Consider the following 24,001-nt stretch of genomic DNA (forward strand, 5'->3'; position numbering starts at 1 on the left):
AACGGTCACCTCAGAGTTTAGCCTTTAGTTAAGTTTTATAACCCCATACACATACCCCCAAAGCAGAATTAACTGCTGTCTCCAAGCTTCTACTTGGCATATTCCTATTAGTGGGCTCACACTATTAGAATTAGTTGTTAATTTCAAAAAATAGAGTTCTTGGAGGTAAAAACCTGATCCTCACTTTTCACTCTTCAGGGCTCACCACACAATAGCTCAACATCCTTGACATGTTTGCTGTCATTTTGGGTCGTGTTTAATGACTGTTCAAACAGACTTGCTGTCCATCAGCACACTCCAACTTCCTTAGGGTTCATGTGATGCAACAAAAATCTAACCTAAATCTAACCAAACCTCTAGCCCTAACTTCTGGGCTATAGGAAATTCAGGAGATACAAAGTGGATGATACTTTCAGGAGAAAAAATTAAATAACAATATAGGTGGGACATTTAAAAAAATTGATTTGGATTCTTCATACACACACACACACACACAAAATGTCGTGGGAATGTGTAGAATGGTATGGTCACCCTAGAAAAAGAGTTTGGCAATTTCTTAACAAACTAAACATAAAACTACCATACAACCCAGTGGTTGTACTCCTGGGTGTTTTTGTTGTTCAGTTACTAAGTCTCGTCCAACTCTTTGTGACCCCATGGGCTGGAGCACACCAGACTTCCCTGTCCTTCACTATCTCCTGGAGTTTGCTCAAACTCATGTCCATTGAGTCAATGATGCCATCCAACCATCTTATCCTCTGTTGTCCCCTTCTCCTCCTGCCCTCAATCTTTCCCAGCATCAGGGTCTTTTTCAATGAGTTGGCTCTTTGCACCAGGTAGCTAAAGTATTGGAGCTTCAACTTCAGCATCAGTCCTTCCAATGAATGTTCTCAATTGATTTCCTTCACGATAGACTGGTTTGACCTTGTGAGAAGACTCTTGCGAGCACTCTTGGAGTCAGCACTCCAATTCAAAAGCATCAGGTCTTTGGTGCTCAGCCTTCTTTATGGTCCAAATCTCACATCCATACATGACTACTGAAAAAACCATAGCTTTGACTATATGGACCTTTGTTGGCAAAGTGATGTCTCTGCTTTTTAATAGGCTGTCTAAGTTTGTCATAGCTTTTCTTCCAAGGAGCAAGCATTTTTTAATTTCGTGGCTGCAGTCTCTGTCTGCATTGATTTTAGAGCCCAAGAAAATAAAATCTGTAAAACTCACATTCATTCAAAAACCTATACACAAATTTTCATAGTAGTTTTATTCATAAATAAAAAAGTGGAATCAGCTCAGATGTCCTTTGACAGGTAAATGGTTAAACTTCAATAACTTGCAATGTGACTTTGCAATCAAAAGGGATGAACTATGGCCTTACAACATGGGTGAATCTCCAGGGAATACACTGAGCAGAAAAAAGCTAATCCCTAAAGATTATATACTGTATATTTCAACTTATTATTGAAGTTATAAGATTTAAGAAATAGAAGACATTAGTAATTGCCAGGGCTTGGGGTTAGGGGTACAGGGAAAGGATGTAGGAAGGATATTGTCTGTTTATAAAAGGGCAACATGAGAGATTCTTACAGCTTTTAGACTTGGTAGATACACAAACATACACAATTGATAAAACTGTATAGAACTTAATATATACATAGACATAGACATACATGTAACAGTAGGGGGATTCCCTTTTCAGCAGCTCCTGACAGTTGGAGAATACCTTATAGACAAGCAAGATATTCCTAGTTGGCATGTGTATCAAATTTAGACCTATTCTCAGTGCCATCCAACTCCACCATCAACTTATCAGTCCTCTTCTATTCCACAACATTCAGTGGGTTGCTAATCAGGGCAGGCTCAGTTTTACTGAGGTGCTCAAGAGACTCTGAGACATCTTTTCCCACAGTGAGCCTTAATGTCTTGAGCTCTAAGTCTCATGTCAGTTGAGGCACCAATAGATACAGCTCTGAAGAGATCTCTTCCAGTGCAGGACCCACCTGAAGAGTGGGATTTCCGTGAAGGTCAAAGATCTCTCTGACAAAGAACTCAGGAACAGGTACAGTGAATTTCGACTCATACTTCTTGTCATTTAAAAAAAGAGGCAGGGGAAAAGGTCTGCAGAGGTCAAATGAGTGTTAACTTAATAAGCTCACAGGCCTCTCCTTTACTCTCCTGAACTCTTGGCCAGCTTGGCTTCTCTCTTGCTATGTATGTTTCTTAAAGCTCCCTATATGATTCTGATGTGCAACCAGATATGGGAACTACTGGTATAGGTCTTAAAAAAAAATAAACTTTTACAATTATATAACTTCTCAAACGAAAGTTACATTTCCTTTTTATTAGCCATCTTTCAAGCTAAATTACATTTTACTTATTACATGATACACAACCACTGAACCAGTTTCAAAAATGACAAAATTCATACTTCAATTTATTCAGTCAGGAAACATGAAAAATAAATAATGAAGGTCCTTTTCCTCCACTTCTTCTCTATTCTCTAAACTTATGTTTAAACTTGATAGATATTTTGTAACACTAAAGTTATGGCTTTTTTAAAAGCACTGTATTACTGCTTTTAAAGATAATGATTATAAATGCAACTAATCTGAAAAAACAGGAAATAAACACTTTCACCTGTTGGTTTCTAGTTCATTATCTCCTTCATCATAAAGATGATAATGCTATAGAAATTAATGTTTGGGTATAAATTACAGATACAATTTTAACATTTTCCATAATCCTGAGACATTTTTCAGTATTATATATCAAAAATCAATTCCAAATACATCTGTACATATATAAAAATACATTTACAAACAAGAATGGGAACAATTCTAAATACTAGGTCATTACTCAGAAGGTGAGTTGGCACTATGAAGAGGCTTTGATTCCTTTATCAGGATATTCTTCCACATCCGAGGAAAACATCAACTCTGGGAGAGAAAATGAACAAATCATACTTAAAATGATTTCCCAGCATCTCAAAAAGTTTTATAACTTACTAATGAACAGTCTTAAAATACTGACATATTATAGAATTATAATTCTTTATGTTATAAATTATTATTATAAATTCTTTATATAATTATTATATCATATAATATAATTCTTACTTGAGTACAAGTAAGATATCTTGATAGTGAACTCTGAGTTTTAAAAGATGAGCTATTGACAAACATACAAGTTTTGCATTTTGAGATGTACAAGTTTTTAATGCATTGTAACTCCTGAAAAATAAAATATATACAATAGAGACAATATAATAACTCATACCAGGAAGTTTAAAACACTTAGAGAATCCAGGATCATTAAACGGCTAAAGAAGTCTAATTCTATAGTGATCATGAGAACCTAAAATATAGGACACAGCCATAGAGGAGGACCTGGAACTAAGATTAGGTGTGTGCCAGGAAAGTTTAAATATGTGACCCCATTTAATCACCATGAACTCCCTTTAAGTGAGAATTATCTTCCCATTTTATATTTCCTTTTTTTTTTGTCCATATGGAAATGCTATTTGACTCACATAACCCTAAAAGAGAGCAGGATTCTGGAAATATAAGTAACATATACTTTATGATTAAGATTGAATACTGCATAAGCCAGCTGAATTAGCTTCAATCCCAGTGGAGAATGTTATTAACTGGCATTTCGACATTTAAACTATCACTAAGCATAGTCCCATAATTTACTAAAATACCAATAAATATTAAAAAAAGAAAACCTTAGGAATTTAGTAAAATAAAGTCCCCTGATGTAAACATTAGATGAAAAAAAAAAACTTTGAATGATGAAAAACTACACCAAGTTAAAGAAAAACTGCGAACTACCTAAAGCCTAAGAAGATTTTTTAAAATATTTTAAATATATCTAAAAGGAATAATTAGTGAATAACACAAGAAAAGGTACATTCATGAATGAAAACACACAAGATTACATTTTTTGTCTTGGTTTTTACAAATGGAAATGTTGGAAAGATTCTCAGTTTCAAGATTTCTGAGACACAGGCTGTAATCAGTTGATCAAATTGTGGTTAAATGCTTTGTTTAACAAATCAAGAATGAAATAATAGCCAAAGTCCAGAAAACAGCAAAGAGATTCAAGGGTGAAACTGTGGAACATCTACCAGGAAACACAACTTACAATACAAATACTAAGCTGTTCTCAGAGCAATGCTGAAAGACGAGCAGTTTACAAATGTGATCCTTCTTCAGGTGTTCCAAAAGAGGTCTGAGGACTACAGATTAGTAAATCTCACTTTACTCTAGGCACTTTAAAGATTGCTAAACACTTCATTAGACAATGAAGGGTTAAGAATTTGTGCCAGGTAGAGGAGGAGGTAAGGGTAAATTCACCTGAATATGTGTCTAGCAGAGGCTAACAGATGAAGCATATGATTAATTTCAAATTTATGGGCTTCCCGAGAGGCTCAGCAGTAAAGAATCTGCCTGCAATGCAGGAAGCACAGCAGGAGCTGCAGGTTCAATCCCTGGGTCTGGAAGATCCCCTGGAGGAGGAAATGGCAACCCACTCCAGTACTCTTGCTGGGAAAAGCCCATGGACAGAGGAGACTGGAGGGCTATAGTCTATAGGTTCGCAAAGGGTCAGACACGACTTAGTGACTGAGCAGCAAGAGATACTTTGATCAGAAAGAGACTAAGAGAAAGGAAGAGCAAAGACTTTCTATAAAATACCTGAAAGGGTCCAAGAAAAGAAATATCTCCAAAATATGTGGAAACCCTCATTAAGTGCTCCAAGACTCCAGCTCTCCTACACACGCCTCTGTTTTTTGCAGCATTCAGTTTCACCACTTTATTGTTATACTTCTTGGGTTATTTTAAATGCATCTTTGTTATTGAAATGTTATAATACTATAAAGTATAAATGACATAATGCTATATCCATTAAAAGAAGATTTATGAAGTCATTATAGAAGATTTTATGATGTACTTATACTATTTTTTTCTTTAATACCTTCACTAAGATCCATGCCTGGCCTGTAAGACAAAAAAAGCCAAGATAACCCAACCAGAACGGCCACCACCAGATTCACCACAATCCATGGCTGAAGAACCTGCTCCTCAATTCCTTCTGCCCTAGAGGTACAGAAATACTCATCAGAAATGTCTTCATTGTGATCCATATATCCAGATATATCTATTTTATAAACTTAAAAAAAAATTAGCCATCCTTATCTAGAGGAGTAACAAGCATAAAATAAAACTTCCCTATGAAATACACTATATATATCATGAGAATTTTAAAACCATAACTTAAAAGATTTAAAACATTGTTTACAAAACATTTCATTAAAAATGCAAGAGTATATAACAATAGTTATCCATTAACCAGTGGAATAGGGGGTTTTTTTGGCCACAATTGTAGAAACAAAAACAAGGCCCTCATTACTATCTTGAAAAAACAAGAATAGCACCATTCCTCCCGCTGTTGCTATTATTACGATCAACAATTACAAGTGCTACTATGAATCCTTACCAGAGGCTACCGTTAACAGAAGAAGGTGTGTAAAGGTGGATTCTGTCACTCGTCATTTGTTGACTCAGAGATAATACAAGAGCAGTAAAGTACACTGAGAAAAGACAAATGAATTACTAATCATGTACTTTTAACAACCCAGTTTGTTTGGAATTTATAAATAAAGTCAAAAATAATCTGAGCTTTGGGAAAGGATGACACAAAAAATTTTCATTTGGTCAATTTCAATAGGCTGGATAGTCTTACATTATTTTTCAATATAGGTAGAAAAGGGTCTTTAGATACTCACTATTTTATCATTAGACTGACAAGAATCTAGAAGATCATTTAAGAAATTAAATGATTCAAGGTCTTAAAATTAGTTTTATTAACATTCTCATAATTAGAACAAAATTTACTCCAAATTACCAAAAAGGTAAAAAAAAATAGTATTTGTTACTAAAATGCCCTATCAGCCTTATTTGTTTAATGTCAAGTAGAAAACACAAAAGTTAAACATTAAGTAATACAGAACAATAAACTTTAAAAAGTTAGATAACCTCTACTGAAAAATAATTCTAAACCTCCACTGAAAAATAATTCTATCAAAATTATACCTACCATAGTTTAATTACAAATTCCACTGAATATTGATATGAAATGTTTAGAAGTAGCAATAATATAAAATCATTTAAAAAATAAAATTATACTTTTTTTCTGATTCAAATTTACACAGTTATCAAATTATTTACTTACAGAAAGATGCTAAAGCTCTTGGATCCAGAGCAAGAAAATTTCGGATTGCTACTGACGTTTTAGCAAAGTCAATCCTAGAAAATACAAAAGCCTCTTGTCACAGTGTAGTTGTAAACTTATTACAAAACTGTACAAAACTGTAGTCTCTAGACAACAGTTTCTTCTCTATTTTAATGCTACCACATGTACTGTCTAGTATGAAGCTTTAAGTAGCTACAGTTTATACTTAACACACACAAAAGAATCTTATTTACAAAGGCCACATAAAACATTTAACTAAAAGACTATTTTAGTCATTATTCCTTTAGCATTAAGAAGAAACAAATTTGATCAGCTATTTCATTAGATTCTACTTCCTTTTATTACTCATATTGAGTGACAAGCTGTTGTTTTCTTAGTGGGTTAAATTGTGTTCCTAAAAAGACATATTGAACTTCTAAACCCTGGAACCTGTGAATGTGACCCTATTTGGAAATAGAATCTTTACTGATGCAGTCAACTTAAGATGAGGCCATTACAAGGGGCCTAATCCAATAAGACTGGTGTCTTTATAAGAAGAGACACAGATCCATGAACACACAGGTAAGACTGTCATCTGATAATTGAGGGAGAGGCTGGAGTAATGCATCTACAAGCCAAGGAACACCAAGGACTGCCAGAAACCACTGGAAGCTAAGAAACAGGCAAGAATAGACTCTCCATGGATCCCTCTAAAATGGAACCAACCTTGCCAACAACTTGGTTTTAGACTTTCAGATTCCAAAACTGTGAGAGAACACATTCCTGTTGTTTCAAGCCACCCAGTTTGTGGTACTTTTGTTACAGCAGTCCTGCTGCTGCTGCTGCTGCTGCTAAGTCGCTTCAGTCGTGTCCGACTCTGTGCGACCCCGTAGACGGCAGCCCACCAGGCTCCCCCGTCCCTGGGATTCTCCAAGCAAGAACACTGGAGTGGGTTGCCATTTCCTTCTCCAATGCACAAAAGTGAAAAGTGAAAGTGAAGTCGCTCAGTCGTGTCCGACTCTACGCAACCCCATAGACGGCAGCCCACCAGGCTCCCTGTCCCTGGGATTCTCCAAGCAAGAACACTGGAGTGGGTTGCCATTTCCTTCTCCAATGCACAAAAGTGAAAAGTGAAAGTGAAGTCGCTCAGTCGTGTCCGACTCTTCGCAACCCCATGGACTGTAGCCCACCAGGCTCCTCCGTCCATGGGATTTTCCAGGCAAGAGTACTGGAGTGGGGTGCCATTGCCGTCTCCATTTGTACAGCAGTATAGCCAATTAATAATGTTGTGATAGTTTCAGGTGAATAGAGAAGGGACCCAGCCATACATATACATGTATCCATCCTCCCCCAAACCCCCCTCCCATCCAGGCTGCCACATAACACTGTGCAAAGTTCCAGGGTCTATACAATAGGTCCCTGTTGGTTATAGATACAGCAGTGTGTATGTTTGGGACTTTTTGAGTTGATTATATTTGGATGAAATTTTGGATTTAGAGTTGATGCTGGAACGGGTTAAGACTTTGGGGTATGTTTTTGCTCACAATTGTCCCATCTCCTCCCCTCAAAAAGAACAGAAACAGAATGGCTCTTTAAAAAGTCAAAATAATATTAATATCCTGTAATTCTATTTTGAAAATGTCATAGTTTGTCAGGGACACATTTTGCTCAACACTTCCTTCCGAAGAAAGTTAGAGGGGCCTACAGTCACAACAGTCTTACCTGTCAAAGGCTGAAACTGTACTCAGAGCCAAAAGCAAGTAGAGAAGACTCTGGAATGGATATGCTAATGTCTTGTATTGTTGCAGAAGGTTTGAGAGGTCAGAAAGCTCATCTCCTGCCAGAACATAGATCACAACAATGTTCCACACAGCACAGCCAGCCAGGAAGCCATGGGAGAAGACACCAATCATCCTGAATGGAAAACGGTTTTGTTAACATACACGAAAGACTAAAGCAAAAAGCTCATTCTTCAAATCTCTTCATGTGTAAGAATAAAGTTCAACATTTCACAGAAACAAGCTTTTCTTTTCTCTATACTAACAGGCAGATCATTTAAATCTAATTGAATGTTTGAAAACTATATCCACCCACCATTTTAAGCTGTCAATTTTTTAACATTATTGAACAATCAATTCTTAAAAAAAAAAATTGTGGAACATTAGTCTTTAGAAAAGTCCAACAAAATCAGTCACCGGAAAGCCCGATGCACCGACAGTGCAACATCTCTGGTCGTCCAGGAAGGTTTCATGTCCATTGACACATCGATCTTTTCTGTGGTCTTAATCAACTCTGCACGATCAGCAGCCTGGAATCGCCCTAAGAACACAACACACAATTAAAAACAACTCACAACAGAGAACCCTGGTGATCTTTCTTGTTATTCCACATTTAAGAACCCTCACGTTGAGACTGAAATTTTACAGTTTTCTTGTCTTAAAATTCTCCCTGATTCGGCTCCTATTTCAGAAGCCTCTTTTCTCTCAGTTGCTAAAAACATACAATGTTTTAATCTTGAAGAGAAGTAAATGATGTCCATGTAATTTCTTCTCAACCCAAAACAGATGTTAAAGTAGCAGTCTTGGAAATCAATTTATTTAATGAAATACAATGAACTTGTAATTCAGAATGAAGTCTGGAAACCTTTAACATGATATAGTCTAAAACATTCTAATTTAGAGATTTTTACAAGTATCAAAGTGTAAATCCTACCACTATAAAGGTAAGTCAATATTTGAAAACACTTCAAATTTCTCAGGCAAAGATGCCAGCATATGTAGTATGGTGTTCTGTGGTGACAGAAAAGAAACAGATTGTTTCATACACTGGTCTTAAGATTCCCATGGAAACCATCAGTTCAAAGGTCAGAACTCAATACTGTGAGCAGAGCTTTATGCTTCTACTGCACACAAGGAGGCTCCTTCTCATTCATCAGCCAATCCACAAATGGACCTCAGGAAACTGGAAAGGTTCCATTATCTTTGAAAAACCTGGCTGTCAGACACTTTGGAGAAGGAAAGACAAAAGTGGGATACCTAATGTTCCCAAAGAAAAAGCAACTGCTGGGCAAATCACTGGTACATTTCATGGTCAGTTACTTTACTAAGGGAAGTTTCTGTGCTACAGGAAGCAAGAATAAAAATGAGGATTGAGTGATATTGCTTGAAAATCAGTTCAGTTCATTCAGTCATTCAGTCATGTCCGACTCTGCGACCCCATGAGGCCAGCACACCAGGCCTCCCTGTCCATCACCAACTCCCAGAGTCCACTCAAACCCATGTCCATTGTGTTGGTGATGCCATCCAACCGTCTCATCCTGTCATCCCCTTCTCCTCCTGCCCTCAATCTTTCCCAGCATCAGGGTCTTTTCAAATAAGTCAGCTCTCCGCATCAGATGGCCAAAGTATTGGAGTTTCAGCTTCAACATCAGGCCCTCCAGTGCTTGAAAATAGACTGAAGCAAATTAAATGGCCACACGGTATACTAGTCCTGCTGCTTGCTGCGTGCATGCTCAGTCGTGTCTGACTCTTTGCAACCCCATGGACTGCAGCCTGCCAGGCTCCTCCAACAGCCCTTAACTAGAAGTCATAAAACTTTGGTTCGAGTCCCTATTCTGTACTAATCAACTGTGAGACCCTGGGTGAGTCCGCCTCTCTGGGTCACAGGTTTCTCACTGGCCAACAAAGCCAAGATCCCTTAAGTGGGCTCTTAAGGAATCAGAATTCTAAAACAATTTACGCAAAATCTAAGTTGTAAATTTTAAGGGTTAACCTTTATGTTTTAGATGAGTTCTTTAGGCAGCATGTTCACAGCATATCCATGGGACTAATATATGGTTCTGATCATGCTTTCAGTAGGTTTTTCTTAAACACCACAGATGTAGTATTATAACCAACGTGTGCTATATACAATGTCAGAACTATTTTTCTAAAAGAAAATATAGCTATAATGTTGTATTTCTCATTTAATATGGCAATACTCTCATGTATTTTCTCTTATTTATTTTTAATGATAGCATTTATATCATTACTTGCTCCACCACCAATATCACTACCAATTGCAGAAAGCTGGTAAAAGTACAACAGAGAATAAAGAAATGGGTGGGGGGAGAGGGAGGTTTTTTAAATTACCAATCATCTCATAACCTAGAAACAACCAGCATTAACATTTTAGCATATTTTCTTCTAGTCTTTTGTCCTATGCATTTCTCCATAGTTCAAATCTAACTACAAGTATGTATGTTTGCTTTTCATTAGCATCTTAACATGAAGTGAAAAGTTCTCCCTAAACATTATTTTTAGTGGTGCAGAAGATTTCATTGTATAGATATGCCATAAACTGTCTGAAATCACTCCCCTTGTTTTTTGCTCTCTTTAATAACAATATGATGGTTTTTCCAGCATTTTGCTCTCATTAATAACAATATGACTAGCTTTATGTTTTTCCAGTTTTTTGCTCTCATTAATAACAATATGATGATTAGCTTTATGTATAAATTTTTATCCATATTTTTACTTATTTCCTTAATTCAGATTTCCAGAAGTATAATTCCTAGGTCAAAGGATATCGTTGTATAATTCTTAAAGGGTTCATGTTCCAAAATAAGGACCTACTTACTGCTTTTTTCCACAAACACTTTACCTACAGGCTGGCTAATGCCCGTGGGTGCAGTGAATACAGACTGTTGTTCTGGACTACTTTGCTCGTCAGTAATTATGTCTTCATCTTCAACTCCTAGTTCATTGGCATAATGTAATTCCGCTGGCTGGGTTTTCCTGTAATCAAGGAGAATGTAGAAAAATGGATGATTTCTGACCCTTTATAGACCCAAATAAGGAGGTTCTTGTGAGTCTAATGGAAAGACCCCTGGATTTGGAGTCAGGAAATTTGGTTTTTACTCAAATGGATCAGTTATTAACTGTTATGTACAGCAAGTCACTTACATTTCTGTGGACCTCAGTTTTCTCATCTGGAAAATGAAGTGACTGAACTAGACTTGAAAGGTTCTTTATAGACTTAAAAGTATATGATTCTATATAGATACTGATCACTATGTTGTAGAGTCATTTCCAAATACGAACAACAATGTTATACAACTTCCAGTATACTCCTTTAGAGTCTACCATTCTATCTTACCTGGGACTTAATTTCCTATGAAATAAACATTTTACGTATTGTCAGAATAATCATAATTTTAATTCTGTTAATATGGGAAAATAAATAATAGCCTACCTTATTATACTGCTACTGCTAAGTCACTTTAGTCGTGTCCAACTCTACGCAACCCCATAGACGGCAGCCCACCAGGCTCCCTGTCCCTGGGATTCTCCAGGCAAGAACACTGGAGTGGGTTGCCATTTCCTTCTCCAATGCATGAAAGTGAGATCACCTTTAATTTTTAATATCTTTAATATGTAATGTTTTTACTACTTATATAAAATCTTCTATTTGTATTCCTCTTCTTTAGATACAGCTCCTAAATATTTTATTTATTTAAATATAATATTTTACTTTTCTCAGTGGGCTTACTCTTTTCAAAGTTATCCTTAGATTAGTTTAACTAATACCTTTGTAATACTACTTATGCTAGAGAACACAACTGCAAGCATTTAATAAGACTTAGAAGCTGCTTTTTGGGAGCTCCAAATTAAGCATCAGGGTATATCTGCAGAATATTTAGAAGGACAAATAAATCCTTACTTCGTCTTCCTTCGAGGTTTCTGAATAACTGGCTCCTCATCTGGCTCCACATTGATACCATTTTCATTTGGTAATAAAGATGGACTAGCTGTCTTCTTCTGGGTCAAGGTAGTCTCCAATTCTGAAAATAAAGCAGATTAAGTTTTTAAATAACTATGATGCAAAAAAGAAAAGTAGCATGTAAGACTTCTGTAAGACAAAAGAACTTTAAGAATTCTAATTGGCCCCCAATTTTTTTCACCACCTTATTAATCTTTAATTTTTAAAATTTTACACCTCTAAACACTCAACAGAAAATTTGAAATCATGATGCCAAACAACATGAAAAAAGAAAAATTAAGTCATCCAACATTGAGGGTGTGTCACAGCTCCAAGATTACTTCCAAGTTCTATGATTCTCTCAATGGACTCACAAGTCATTTACACTCACAGTTACAGTTTATTATAGGAAAAAGACACAAAAATCAGAAGAAGGAAAAAGCTCATGGAACAAAGTCCCAAAGAAACCAAGTCCAAGTTTCCAAGAGTCCTCTATCAGTGAAGTCACACAGGATGGTGCTAATTCTTCCAGCAACAAGTTGTGATGATATACATGTTCCTTTCTCTTTCCAGGGAAGCTCATCAGTCACTTAGCAGCCAGGAATTTTACTGGGGAGTAATCACAGAGGTACCTCCTGCCAAACACATACCAAAATTCTAGACTCCCAGAAGAAAAGCAGGTGCTCAGCATAAATCTCACTGTTTGCATAAGTGCAGATTTTATTTTGGGGGGGCTCCAAAATCACTGCAGATGGTGACTGCAGCCATGAAATTAAAAGATGTTTGCTCCTTGGGAGAAAAGTTATGACCAACCTAGACAGCATATTAAAAGCAGAGACATTACTTTGCCAACAAAAGTCCGTCTAGTCAAAGCTATGATTTTTCCAGTAGTCATGTATGGATGTGAGAATTGAACTATAAAGAAAGCTGAACACCAAAGAATTGATGCTTTTGAACTGTGGTATTGGAGAAGACTCTTGAGAGTCGCTTGGACTGAAAGGAGATCCAACCAGTCCATCCTAAAGGAAATCAGTCCTGAATATTCATTGGAAGGACTGATGCTGAACCTAAAACTCCAATACTTTGGCCACCTGATGTGAAGAATTGACTCATTTGAAAAGACCCTGATGCTGGGAAAGATTAAAGGCCCTGATGCTGGAGGAGAAGGGGATGACAGAGGATGAGATGGTTGGATGGCATCACTGACTTAGTGGACATGAGTTTGAGTAAGCTCTGGGAGTTGGAGATGGACAGGGAAGCCTGGCGTGCTGCAGTCCATCAGGTTTCAAAGAGTTGTACACAACTGAGCAACTGAACTGAACTAAGAAAACTGTTTACCTGCCAAGTTCCCAGATTCCAGTCAAGCGGCCCTACAGCAAGTAGGCCTGTCCAGTCCTGCTGAGTTAACTCTTTTCTAAACACAAAGCATTAAATTCAGGCAAGTCAATGGAGCCTTCTAACCCACTAGCAACTCTTCCTATCTGGAAATACAGGAAATGGCTCCCTGGAATGCCCACAAAGACCCTAGAAATCTATTTTTAAAAGCACTTACAGCCTGGGCTGGAAATAGAAGCAGTACAGGCAACCACAGATGTGCTGGACAAGATAAAAATGAAACAAACATGTGGGAAGCTAGGCCTGTCATGGCAGGGGCATTCTAGAATGGCAGTAAAGGTACTCTTTGGCCCAGGACTTAGTTGGGATCTTAATTTTCTAAAAACTATCACTTCTATAAATAAATTTGCTCCTGAATTATAAAGCTAGGTATTTTGGTATCCATCTTGATTTTCAACTTTGTACCCTAACTGAATTACTGAGACAGTAGTTTTAATCCAACTATCCTTGAATTAAATCAAAGGAAATAAACTGTTGGTAAAACTGTCTGAGGATCATTTCTGTCTCTTTTCCTCTCTTCTGCCCTCTACTTCTCCTCTTACTGCCCCCCGGCACTGTGGTATCCCACTTCAACTTGCCTCTCAAAACTGTGTTCCATTCTCCTGGCTTTTCTAGTTCCTGCTCTCTACTCCTGTAATCTCTTCATCTAATAAGAATCTATTGTTTTCTAAGAAAACAAAGAAATAGTCTTGGGAACTATTTTGTAATTAAACATTCATTGGGGCTAATGTTAATGGAAGAAAGCTAATCTTACAATCTTTGTTCCTTCCTTTTTTTTACTCTAATAAAATCTATTGTCATTTTCTAATTATTATAAAATGAAATACATGAAAATTTAGTAAACATAAAGAAAGAAAATTTTTAAAAATCATCCCTAATTCTGCCTTCTAAAAATCTTACCACTGTTGACACTTTGCTATATCCTTCCATTCTTTTTACTGTATGTGTGTGTATGTACATATGTTCTGGATTGAATTGTGTCTCCTGAAAGATACACGCAAGTCCTAATCCCCAATACCTGTGAATGAGACTTTAGAAATAGGGTCTTTGCAGATGTGATCAAGTTAATATGAGGTCATGCTGGATTAGGATGGGCCCTAAATCCAATGGCTGGTGTCCTTATAAGAAAAGCCAAAGTTGGACACAGAAACACAGGGAAAAATGTGAAGATGGGGGCACAGAATGGAGTTATGCTTTTACAAGCCAAGGAATGCCAAGAACTACAAACAACCACCAGAATCTGGAAGAGGCTAGGGTGGATTCTTTCCTACAAACTTTGGAGGAAACATGGCCCTGTGGACACCTTGATTTTGGACTTCTAGCCTCCAGAACTGTCAAGAGACTAAACGTCCATTGTCCATCGGAAGGCATGCCGAGATCTAAACTTTCTATTTTGCTTCTGAAATTGCATCCCTTCTCTCATAATCTGTACATATATTCCCTCATAGCTCAGTTGGTGGTGGCTTCCCTGATGGCTCAGAGGGTAAAAGCATTTGCTTGCAATGTGGGAGACCCAGGTTTGATCCCCGGGTTGGGAAGATCCCCTGGAGAAAGAAATGGCAACCCACTCCAGTACTCTTGCCTGGAAAATCCCATGGATGGAGAAGCCTGATAGGCTACAGTCCATGGGGTTGCAAAGAGTCGGACACAAATGAGCAACTTCACTTTCACTTTTCAGCTCAGTTGGTAAAGAATCTGCCTGCAATGCAGGAGACCCCAATTCGATACCTGGGTTGGGAAGATCCCCTGGAGAAGGGATAGGCTACCCACTCTAGTATCTGACCTGGAGAATTCCATGGACTGGATAGTCCATGGGGTCACAAGGAGTCGGACACCACTAAGCAACTTTCACTTCACTTCACGATCAAAAGAGATCCTGTTAAATATTCCTGACTTAACCCTCTGGAGTTACCCTAGCAATAAAAATTTTAAGCAAAAACAAACAAACAAACAAAAAAAACTGGATATGAGTGGGGGAAAATAGAAATAGACAGAAATATCCCTCAAACCACAACTGTTGTCACAACCTAACCTTGGTTTCTTTACATACCAAGAGGTAGCCTTGTTTTCTTCTGCCTCCGTTGAACAGGAGCTTCTTGATGCTCTATGGAGTCTTTGGTTGGTGGCTCGCTGCCCTCAGGTGGCCTGTGAATAGCAGTCTGAACAAGACCTTCCGAAGAAGCACTAGCTACAGAGATACAGAGTAGGGGGAAATGGGGATAACTTGAGCAGAGACTACTGACTCTCAAAAATATGGGGAAAGGGGAACTGGAACGTTTCCTATCTAATATCCTCTTCTCTCACAGAACTAATTGTGCCCCAAGTCTTGATTTCCTCCCCCCTTACCTGTAACTTTGGGCTTCAAGTTGAAAAAACAAAGAAATGAGGGAACAAGGAAGACTGAGGAAGAAAGAAAACTGGGGACTAGAAAGAAGAACAAAAGACGGGGAGGAGGAAAATCGCTTCTGAACTTTCAAAAAAGTGAAAACATGATAGAAACTGTCACCACAGGCAACTTTCTTACGCCTTGAGGATTATCAGCCTCTAAATATCAACAGTTTAGTCCTTCATTTATAAATTAACACATGATAAATTCATCATGGATAACTGGAGTTAACAGAGAACTTATAAATCTCTCTCCTCATTAAATCTTCAAACAGATTTTGACACATTTTGGCAGATCTGAATTCTGCTTCATACATTCCCTTGCCAGTTTCTTCACAAAAGAATACAAATGAGTGAACAAATGAACAGATCTATTAGTATCTTGGTATTATCAATAGTATTCAATGAAATAGAAACTAAAATAAGTTACTTTTTGTCCACTAGGTTAACAAAAAAAAAATTTTTAAGTTGATATTTTCCAGCGTTCCTTAGCAAATGTGACACTCAAACTCTGTTGCTGGTACAAAGATAACTAAAGCTCTGTTAAAGGCAATTTAGTAGAAACATATTAATAATGCACAGGTCCTTTCATCAGTTTCACTGCTAGCAATCCATGTTATAGAAATATCTCTTCTTCCCCATCATCCACTATTTTATGTAGAAGAACTGCAAACTGTTGGAGTGAAAAATTTGAAATAACCTAATCGAACAACAACTTTAATAAAAGCCAGCAATACATCCCTTTGTCGAGAGCACTGATTTTTTTTTTCTTTTTCACAAGAAAAATAGTTGGTAGCTGGGATAGAGCTGTACCTCTGTTCCTACAACTCACTCTTTATTGCATTCTTCACCAGTGACCTTTTTAAGTCCATAGGTAAGACATGTCTGTACTTAATTGTGAGTACACTTTTAGAGCCTAGCATTTCAGTGAGTATCTTTGTGAATCTAAGTCTCTCTGCCTCTTTTCTTTTTGTTCCATGTCTGTATATTTTTCTGTATACATCCATCTCCATTTTTCTCTTTTCTTACACCCACCATCTATTTATTAGGCAATGATAAGCTAATGTAAGTTTCCCACCAGGTATAAGGTAGGACCAGCTATGAGCTTTAGGACATTCATCCAGCAGTGGTGGACAGGACAAAGTGGGGTGGAAGGAAGCTAGAGGTACAGAGCAATGTTGGAGGCAACCCCCGCACCTCAGGTGAGAGGAGGAAAGGTGCTAGACTAACCAGTGGAAATGGCAGCAGGAAAAATACGTTAAAACTACTATATAAAAAGCAAGCTTGAGCTTCCCTGGTGGTCTAGTGGTTAAGAACCTATCTTGCAATGCAGGGAACATGGGTTCAATCCCTGGTCCAGGGGATTGTGTCTCTAAATCCAGTATCTTGTTCAAGGGTCTGGAACTGATCACAGCTTAAGAAACCTTACGTTATCTGGGGATAAAAGACCTCAAAGAGTCCAAGAAAGTTGTGGAAGTTAAGATTGGGGGCAGCACTACCCTTTATTCCACAAATGTTTCTAGATACTCCTCAGCCTGCCCATTGCCTTATCCCTCATTACCATCAAGAATCCCACTGCTTCAGAGTGAACTTGATCCTATCTTTAATAAAGCAGTGACTTGGGACTGTTAGGGCCTTGACTCTCCCTGATCTGTGATGTTTATCATGTCCGAGGTCCTGGAAAAACTTGTGATCCCACACAACAAAGAACAACTTCTTACCAAGCGGGGTTTTCGTTCTGGGCTTCTTTTTCTTAGGACGACTAAGTGGAATATCATCTATAAAAGAGAAAGAACACCAGAAAAGGCTGCCTAAAAGTCAATGCATGGAAAAGTCAAAAGGGAACTTTTAGTGGGGAAGACCTTTCCCTTCTCTTCCCTGGGTCCAGTCAACTTCTATACATTAGGGGAAGAAGGTGAGAAATTGACAAAGTTAAAGGAAGCCCAGAATGTAATACAGGTAGCTCACAGCTGGTCAGTAAAGTTATAAACTGTGACAGAAAGTGGGCTCATCAAATATTCATCTGATCCCCTACATTTCCCAGCCCCTTTGCACTGGGGCCTATGACTGGTTCTGACCAGGCTGTGAGCAGAAGTGTTCTGTGCCATTTGGGGGCCAAGACATTGAAAGAGCCAGTGAGTAATCCTCCAGCTTCCTCATCCCTTGCTGTGGCAACTGAGGGGGCCTCACGTTAAGATGGTAGAACTGCAGCATGGAAGTAGCTGAGATCGCTGCATCATTAGTGAAGAGGGAGAGGAAGGTAACTTTCCTGGATTGCTCCTATGATGGACTTTGCATTAACCAGAAAAACCCCTTATGATATTAAGTAACTGTGATTTGGGGGTTAGTGTGACGTAACCCAGTCTATCCTGATGAAATGAGACAAAAGAAGATGTAGTCCCTATCACAGAACTATATGCAAGACAACTGTTATATTCTAGGTGACTCCATTCAGGGATGAATGCTTTTTAACTTTTAAGGTCAAATATCAACCATATAACTAGTGTCACATAGTATCAGCCATCCTTTAAAAATGGCAGTCATAGGAGATTAATATGATTTAAAAAATTGTGACATTATATACTATTCAGATTCAAGTTTAAGGGAAAATTAAGGGGGAAAAAACTAACTTTCAAACATCAAATACTGTATTTAGAAAATTTTACATTAACAGAAAACTAACTCACCTTGAATAGCACTTTACATGACACCACCAAATTTAATCAGGACAGAGACAAAAAGAGAAACTCTATTAATTAGAAATCTATTAAACTGTCAGACTGTAAATTGACTTATATCATTATAAATTTAAAATAAAATTAGCTTTCACAGAAAATAAGCTAATTTACAAACTAGCTTATTATTTATAAGTAATAAGCTGTTTAATAAGACTAACAAAATAACCGCAATATTTTCTGAACCTACATATACATACTCCCTGTCTATTAATAAAGTGGATTAAGCAGATTAAGGACTCTCATGTTGTCATTGATTAAAATCAGCGTAAACTCTGAGGAAACTATTCTCACAAACAAAAGAGGATCAGAATTCTGATCAACAAATCACTAAAACATTCAGAACAGAGACAGTATACTAATATGTGGACATTCAGTCTTTGAAACAGAATGTTTAATTACAACTGTTATCTTAATGATTCAAGGATTTTTCATCTTTAAGCTTGAGGAAGTCTTTTCTGAATTATTATCATTGTGCAATGCTATGCTATGCTATGCTAAGTCACTTCAGTCGTGTCCGACTCTGTGCGACCCCATAGACAGCAGCCCACCAGGCTCCCCCGTCCCTGGGACTCTCCAGGCAAGAACACTGGAGTGGGCTGCCATTTCCTTCTCCAATGCATGAAAGTGAAAAGTGAAAGTGAAGTCGCTAAGTCGTGTCCGACTCTTAGCGACCCCATGGATTGCAGCCCACCAGGCTCCCCCGTCCCTGGGATTCTCCAGGCAAGAACACTGGAGTGGGCTGCCATTTCCTTCTCCAATGCATGAAAGTGAAAAGTGAAAGTGAAGTCGCTAAGTCGTGTCCGACTCTTAGCGACCCCATGGATTGCAGCCTACCAGGCTCCTCCGTCCATGGGATTTTCCAAGCAAGAGTACTGCAGTGGGGTGCCATTGCCTTCTTCGAATTGTGCAATGGTACTAGTCAACTTTTTTCACTTTGTTTATTTTGCATTTTTAAAACTAGATAATAAAATTACTGTAAATTATTTTTACCTTGGCACAGGTGGAAGGGCTCGTGGAGGACGCTATGGGAAAAAGAAAACTGCTTGTAAGTGAAGGCCTGGGAGCATCTTTACTTCACGTATTTTAAACTTTTGATAACCCTGTTCATCAAATGAAACCCAAGAGATACAGATGAGAATCAGATGGGCAATTTTAATTTTTTCTATCACTTCTAAATTTCACATAAAATTCCTTCCTTCCTATATTCCTATCTTCAGGCCAGGCACTGTTCTAAGCATTAGAGATACATTAATAAACAGAACCGAGAGATCCTTGCCTTATGCAAAGTACATCCTAATGGTTAAATATTAGAAGATAACATTAGGCGTATATATTTTTATATATATGATGAAGAATGCTGCTTTAGTTAGGAAAAGTCTCTCTGAGGTATTTGAACTGAGACCTGAATAAGAAAGGAGCCAAAGGGGAGCAAATACAAAATATTTTACTGGAGGTTGGGCTTGGAGAGTTTCAGATAAAAGAAGGCCAATAAAGGTGAAGCACCGTTATCAAGGCATGGGAAAATTAATTAGGAAGACCAACAGAAAGAACTGAGATTTTGCTTTAATTCAATGGGAAGCCAATGGAGGTTTTAAGTCACAGAGTAAAATACTAACATTTATATAGTAACATTTTAAAAATGTTACTAACACAACACAGTAACCTTTTAAAAAATATACTCTGAATACAATGTGAAACACCCAATTTAGGGCAGAAAGAAAAAAATTCTAAATGTACTATAAATTTTCTACTTTACATGAACAAGAAAAGTGTTCACAACATTAATTGGCTATAGGCCAATATAAAATAACACACGTTTTAAGACGTGCTTGCAGGTCACAGAAATTACAGTTAAGTAGCACTCTGGAATCTTTCAAAATAAAATAATAACAAATATGTCTAGTAATCAGTTTAATATTCCAAGTATCTCAAGTTGCTTGCAGAAGACACTGATTTTGAAGGGTTAAATTTTAAACAACTCATTGCTTGTTCCACAACTGTCCCATTCGTTCAAAAAAAGTGTGTTAATAAAAATGCTACAAGACTAAGACATCGCCGGCTGTCTTAGCACTATCCAGTAGCCAAAACTGAACTGGCAAAGGATGGGTACTGTTCCATCAGTCTACAAAACGGTATTGTTCTAAAGATGCTATGGACCGTGTTCTAACCAAAGACTCAGTTCAGACGACAACTCCTCATTTCAAAAGTCCCGCAAAAATGACGTGTCATCCATCCAGAAACTCAACCTCTATGTTCCTCAAAAGTAGAAAGTCTCATCTGAACTGAAAGTAACTAAGGCTCGCTTACCACCTGCTTCTTCCCCATTGCGTCTAAAGCTTGGCTCTCCAGCGGCTGCCGGCTCCCAGGCGCGGGTAACTCACACCCCGCCGGGGTTCACACCCGCCTCGCTGCCGCGCGCGCAGGCGCAATGCGTCATCAAGCTGCGCCGCACAGGCCGTACTGATCCCCAGCCTCCACGCAGCAGGGTGGGAGCGAGGGGGAGCACGGAGACCCGGTGTGGCTTTTCCGGGCTACACTTGCGGCGGGCGTTGGAGTCGGAACCCCGGGAGGGGAGACTCCGGCGGATGCGCAGTAGCAATCACTATTTTCCCCGTGGTCTCCCAAGTGGTTGCAGTGATTTGTTCGAGAGAAGTGAGACAAGACCAGGATTAAAAGTCCCTGCTGGCAAACAAATCTCTTTCCTGGGCAGCTAAAACGCTCCCTGGGAGGAGTCGATAAGGGCCTCGCTGGCAACCCCCGCACCCGCAGGGGCGGGGTCTAAGTGAGTGAGGCGTCGTCATGGCAACACCCTCACTCAGACCCACCCCCACCCCCACCCCAGGCCCCCCGGAAACTTCACACCTGGCTCTCCGCCCGGCTTTTGGAGTTCGGGTCCGGCCCTGGGAAGAACTTCTAGCCCCCGCTCCCAATCCCTCTCCTGTGACCACCGAAGGGGCGGATGCGCGAGCTTCCAGACTGGGGTTCGCCCCTTCTTGTCTCCAGCACGTCGGTATCGGCCCCGCCCCAGAGGCTGCGGCCGCGTTAAGGCAGCGGCTGACACGCCCTTCACCGCTCACCCGGTGGTCCTCTTCCACCCCGAGCCTGGAGTCGGCCCTCATGGCGTTGTGCCCGCCTGGGCTCCCTCGGCGCAAGTGCTGCCGGCGGGAGCCTGGTTCCCCGCAACCCTGCAGCCTTCGGGACCAGCTGGAGGCGGGGGCTCTGCGGAGCCGGACTAGGCCGCCGCCCCCGGGCCAGGTCTCCGCCCGCCTCCGCTTTGGCAGGCTTCGCGTTCCGAGGCTTCGGGGTTGAGAGACGCAAGCGTTTAGCCACCAGACCTAATGTTTAGGTTCGGGTATGAGTGAGTGTGTGTTGAAACAGGCAATTCTCAGATTTTCTCCATTTGCTTACCCTCCATCCAAAGACGCACGACATAAAATCTGAGCTCACATAAGTGTTTTAAAATGACAGTTTTCTTCGTTTTGTTTGGTTGGGTTTCTGAGAAAAATAATGGTCACTTTAAATAAAAAACTACGAATATTTTGAAGCATACACTCAGTTTGCTCAATAATTAAGAAAGAGCAGATCGGATATGGGGAAAGTTAGGGAATGATCCTGTAGTCCTGTATGGATGGATGTGAGAGCTGGACCATAAAAGAAGGCTGAGCACCAAAGAATTGATGCTTTTGAACTATGGTGTTAGAGAAGACTCTTGAGAGTCCCTTGGACTTCAAGAAGATCAAACCAGTCAGTCCTAAAGTAAATCAGTTCATTGAAAGGACTGATGCTGAAGTGGAAGCTCCAATACTTTGGCCACCTTATGACAAGAGCAGACTCATTGGAAAAGACCCTGGGAAAGACTGAGGGCAGAAGGGGGCGACAGAGGATATAATGGTTGGATGGCATCACCGACTCAGTGGACAAGAATTTGAGGAAATTCCAGGAGATAGTGAAGGACAGGGGGACCTGGCTGTCCATGGGGTCCACATGACTGAGTGACAGAACATCAAGGGAGAGATCCAGAAGGTGAACATATATAAGGGCAGGAAGAGCGACTGGAAGTCTCCAAGTTCGTGGAATAACATCCTCATCCCCTTGTTTTCTCAGATGTTGGTGTTTAGCACTGAAATTCATTGCTCTTTCCTAATTTAGGCATAAATGTAGATACTGGCTTTTAGGAAAATTAATGATTGCTACAGCCCTGATCAAAAGAATAATTTTTCTTTGTAGCTTAATGTGTAAAATGAGAGCAGTGCTGTTTCTGTAAGTTTTGATGTTAGAGGTGATTTGTATATTAATCCTTCCTTCTTGCAGGTAAACTGCATACTTTTTGAAAAATCCATGTTTATAAAACAAGTTTCATAAGGTAAAATACAGTTTCTGAAATTAAGTGTATTTTATTTAGGAAAGCTCTTTTTTATCTGAATCACACAAAGGCCACGTGAAATCTATGAAAGGTCCTCATACTCTGTGACTTAACATTGTTCTCTACCAACTGCTGCATATAAGGTAAAGGAAAACATTTTTCCCCCCTGAAATCCAAACAGATAACTCTACATAACCATACAAATTTCTTTCACATAAGATGAACAAACTGCAGCACTTTTGCAGCTGCACATATTATAATAGAGCAAATATGACACTGATGTTTTAGATTATAGCTGTTTTTCCAGCACTAGTGAACAGGTGAACATTGTTAAAACTCCAGTATTAAGCAGAAGGCCTCTTTAAGATTTTGTATCAGAGGAAACCCATGTTGCTGGTACCCACTGAGACTCCTCCTGAGCCTTCTGAACTGCAGACAGCAACTGGGCACATGCCTCTTCCAAGTTGTCATTCACAATCACATGGTCAAAAAACTGGCCAAACTGAGTCTCCATTTTTTGGGCTAAATCCTCCATCTCTTGTAGATCTTCATCCTTTAGGAAAAATAGAAAAATACAAATAGCAAACTTAATGAGATGAATAGAAATAATAGGCAGTTATGTTGTTATACTCAGAACTGTATCTGTTTATAAAAACAGGTCATGTAAATGTTCTCCACTCTAAACCACAAAACTTATGTTTCTGTGTTTAGTCTTACTTAATTTTTCCCAGATCAAGTTTTCATAAAGTTGAGTTAATAGTTTGTAGACAACCAATCCTCTCAACTTCCTATTTGGACTTAAATTATCTTATTCTATTATCTAAACACTTGGAGTTCTCAAACCCCATACACATAAAACCAAAGAAATTTTATCAGTTAAATATAAATAAAAATTAAACATAAATTTCAAATGAACATTAATCTGATAAGAATGACATTATTTTGTAGATACAAATGGCCACTTTGAACATGATGCTATGACATGGGTCTTCAAATGAGGCATTTCTAAATTACTCTTCATGATGACTGACTTCACTTATCAGATCAGATCAGATCAGTCGTTCAGTCGTGTCCAACTCTGTGACCCCATGAATCGCACCACGCCAGGCCTCCCTGTCCATGGGATTTCCCAGGCAATACTGAAATGGGT

At 38.9% G+C, this 24,001-nt stretch overlaps 2 protein-coding genes across 4 annotated transcripts in view; both read right to left on the bottom strand.

Annotated features, from left to right (window-relative positions):
- Positions 1 to 1,242: 1,242 nt before the first annotated feature.
- On the bottom strand, positions 1,243 to 21,706 carry TMEM237 (transmembrane protein 237). 3 transcript variants are annotated; one of them, XM_010860973.1, is made up of 13 exons: positions 20,796 to 21,553; positions 19,479 to 19,510; positions 18,438 to 18,448; positions 17,472 to 17,528; positions 15,416 to 15,553; positions 11,932 to 12,052; positions 10,849 to 11,006; positions 8,427 to 8,550; positions 7,954 to 8,145; positions 6,232 to 6,305; positions 5,497 to 5,590; positions 4,975 to 5,096; positions 1,243 to 2,933 (listed from the first exon to the last, which is right to left on the bottom strand). In XM_010860973.1, the coding sequence occupies exons 1-13, from the start codon at positions 20,811 to 20,813 to the stop codon at positions 2,872 to 2,874; spliced, it is 1,203 nt and encodes a 400-aa protein (XP_010859275.1). In that variant the 5' UTR covers positions 20,814 to 21,553; the 3' UTR covers positions 1,243 to 2,871. The 3 variants fall into 3 exon arrangements, with proteins under 3 accessions (XP_010859275.1, XP_010859276.1, XP_010859274.1); XM_010860974.1 differs by lacking the exon at positions 20,796 to 21,553 and adding an exon at positions 21,566 to 21,706 and having other exon boundaries at positions 2,320 to 2,933; positions 10,873 to 11,006; XM_010860972.1 differs by lacking the exon at positions 20,796 to 21,553 and adding an exon at positions 21,566 to 21,706 and having other exon boundaries at positions 2,320 to 2,933.
- A 1,506-nt stretch (positions 21,707 to 23,212) lies between these two features.
- MPP4 (membrane protein, palmitoylated 4 (MAGUK p55 subfamily member 4)) overlaps positions 23,213 to 24,001 on the bottom strand; it is a 44,777-nt gene continuing 43,988 nt past the window's right edge. The window contains exon 22 of the mRNA XM_010860975.1: positions 23,213 to 23,404. Within this exon, the coding sequence (XP_010859277.1) occupies positions 23,213 to 23,404 (192 nt within the window). The remainder of the gene's footprint in view (positions 23,405 to 24,001) is intronic.

Source organism: Bison bison, unplaced genomic scaffold, assembly GCF_000754665.1.
Source record: "Bison bison bison isolate TAMUID 2011002044 unplaced genomic scaffold, Bison_UMD1.0 scf7180017864471, whole genome shotgun sequence".
NCBI lineage: Eukaryota > Metazoa > Chordata > Mammalia > Artiodactyla > Bovidae > Bison > Bison bison.

Coding starts and splice junctions, on each gene's coding strand:
- TMEM237 (XM_010860972.1), bottom strand. CDS start 21,607: ATGAGGGCCGACTCCAGGCTCGGGGTGGAAGAGGACCACCGG. Junction 15,554..17,471: donor CAGAACGAAAACCCCGCTTG/GTAAGAAGTTGT, acceptor GTATCTCTGTAG/CTAGTGCTTCTTCGGAAGGT. Junction 5,591..6,231: donor AAGAGCTTTAGCATCTTTCT/GTAAGTAAATAA, acceptor GTCTTTTCTCAG/TGTACTTTACTGCTCTTGTA.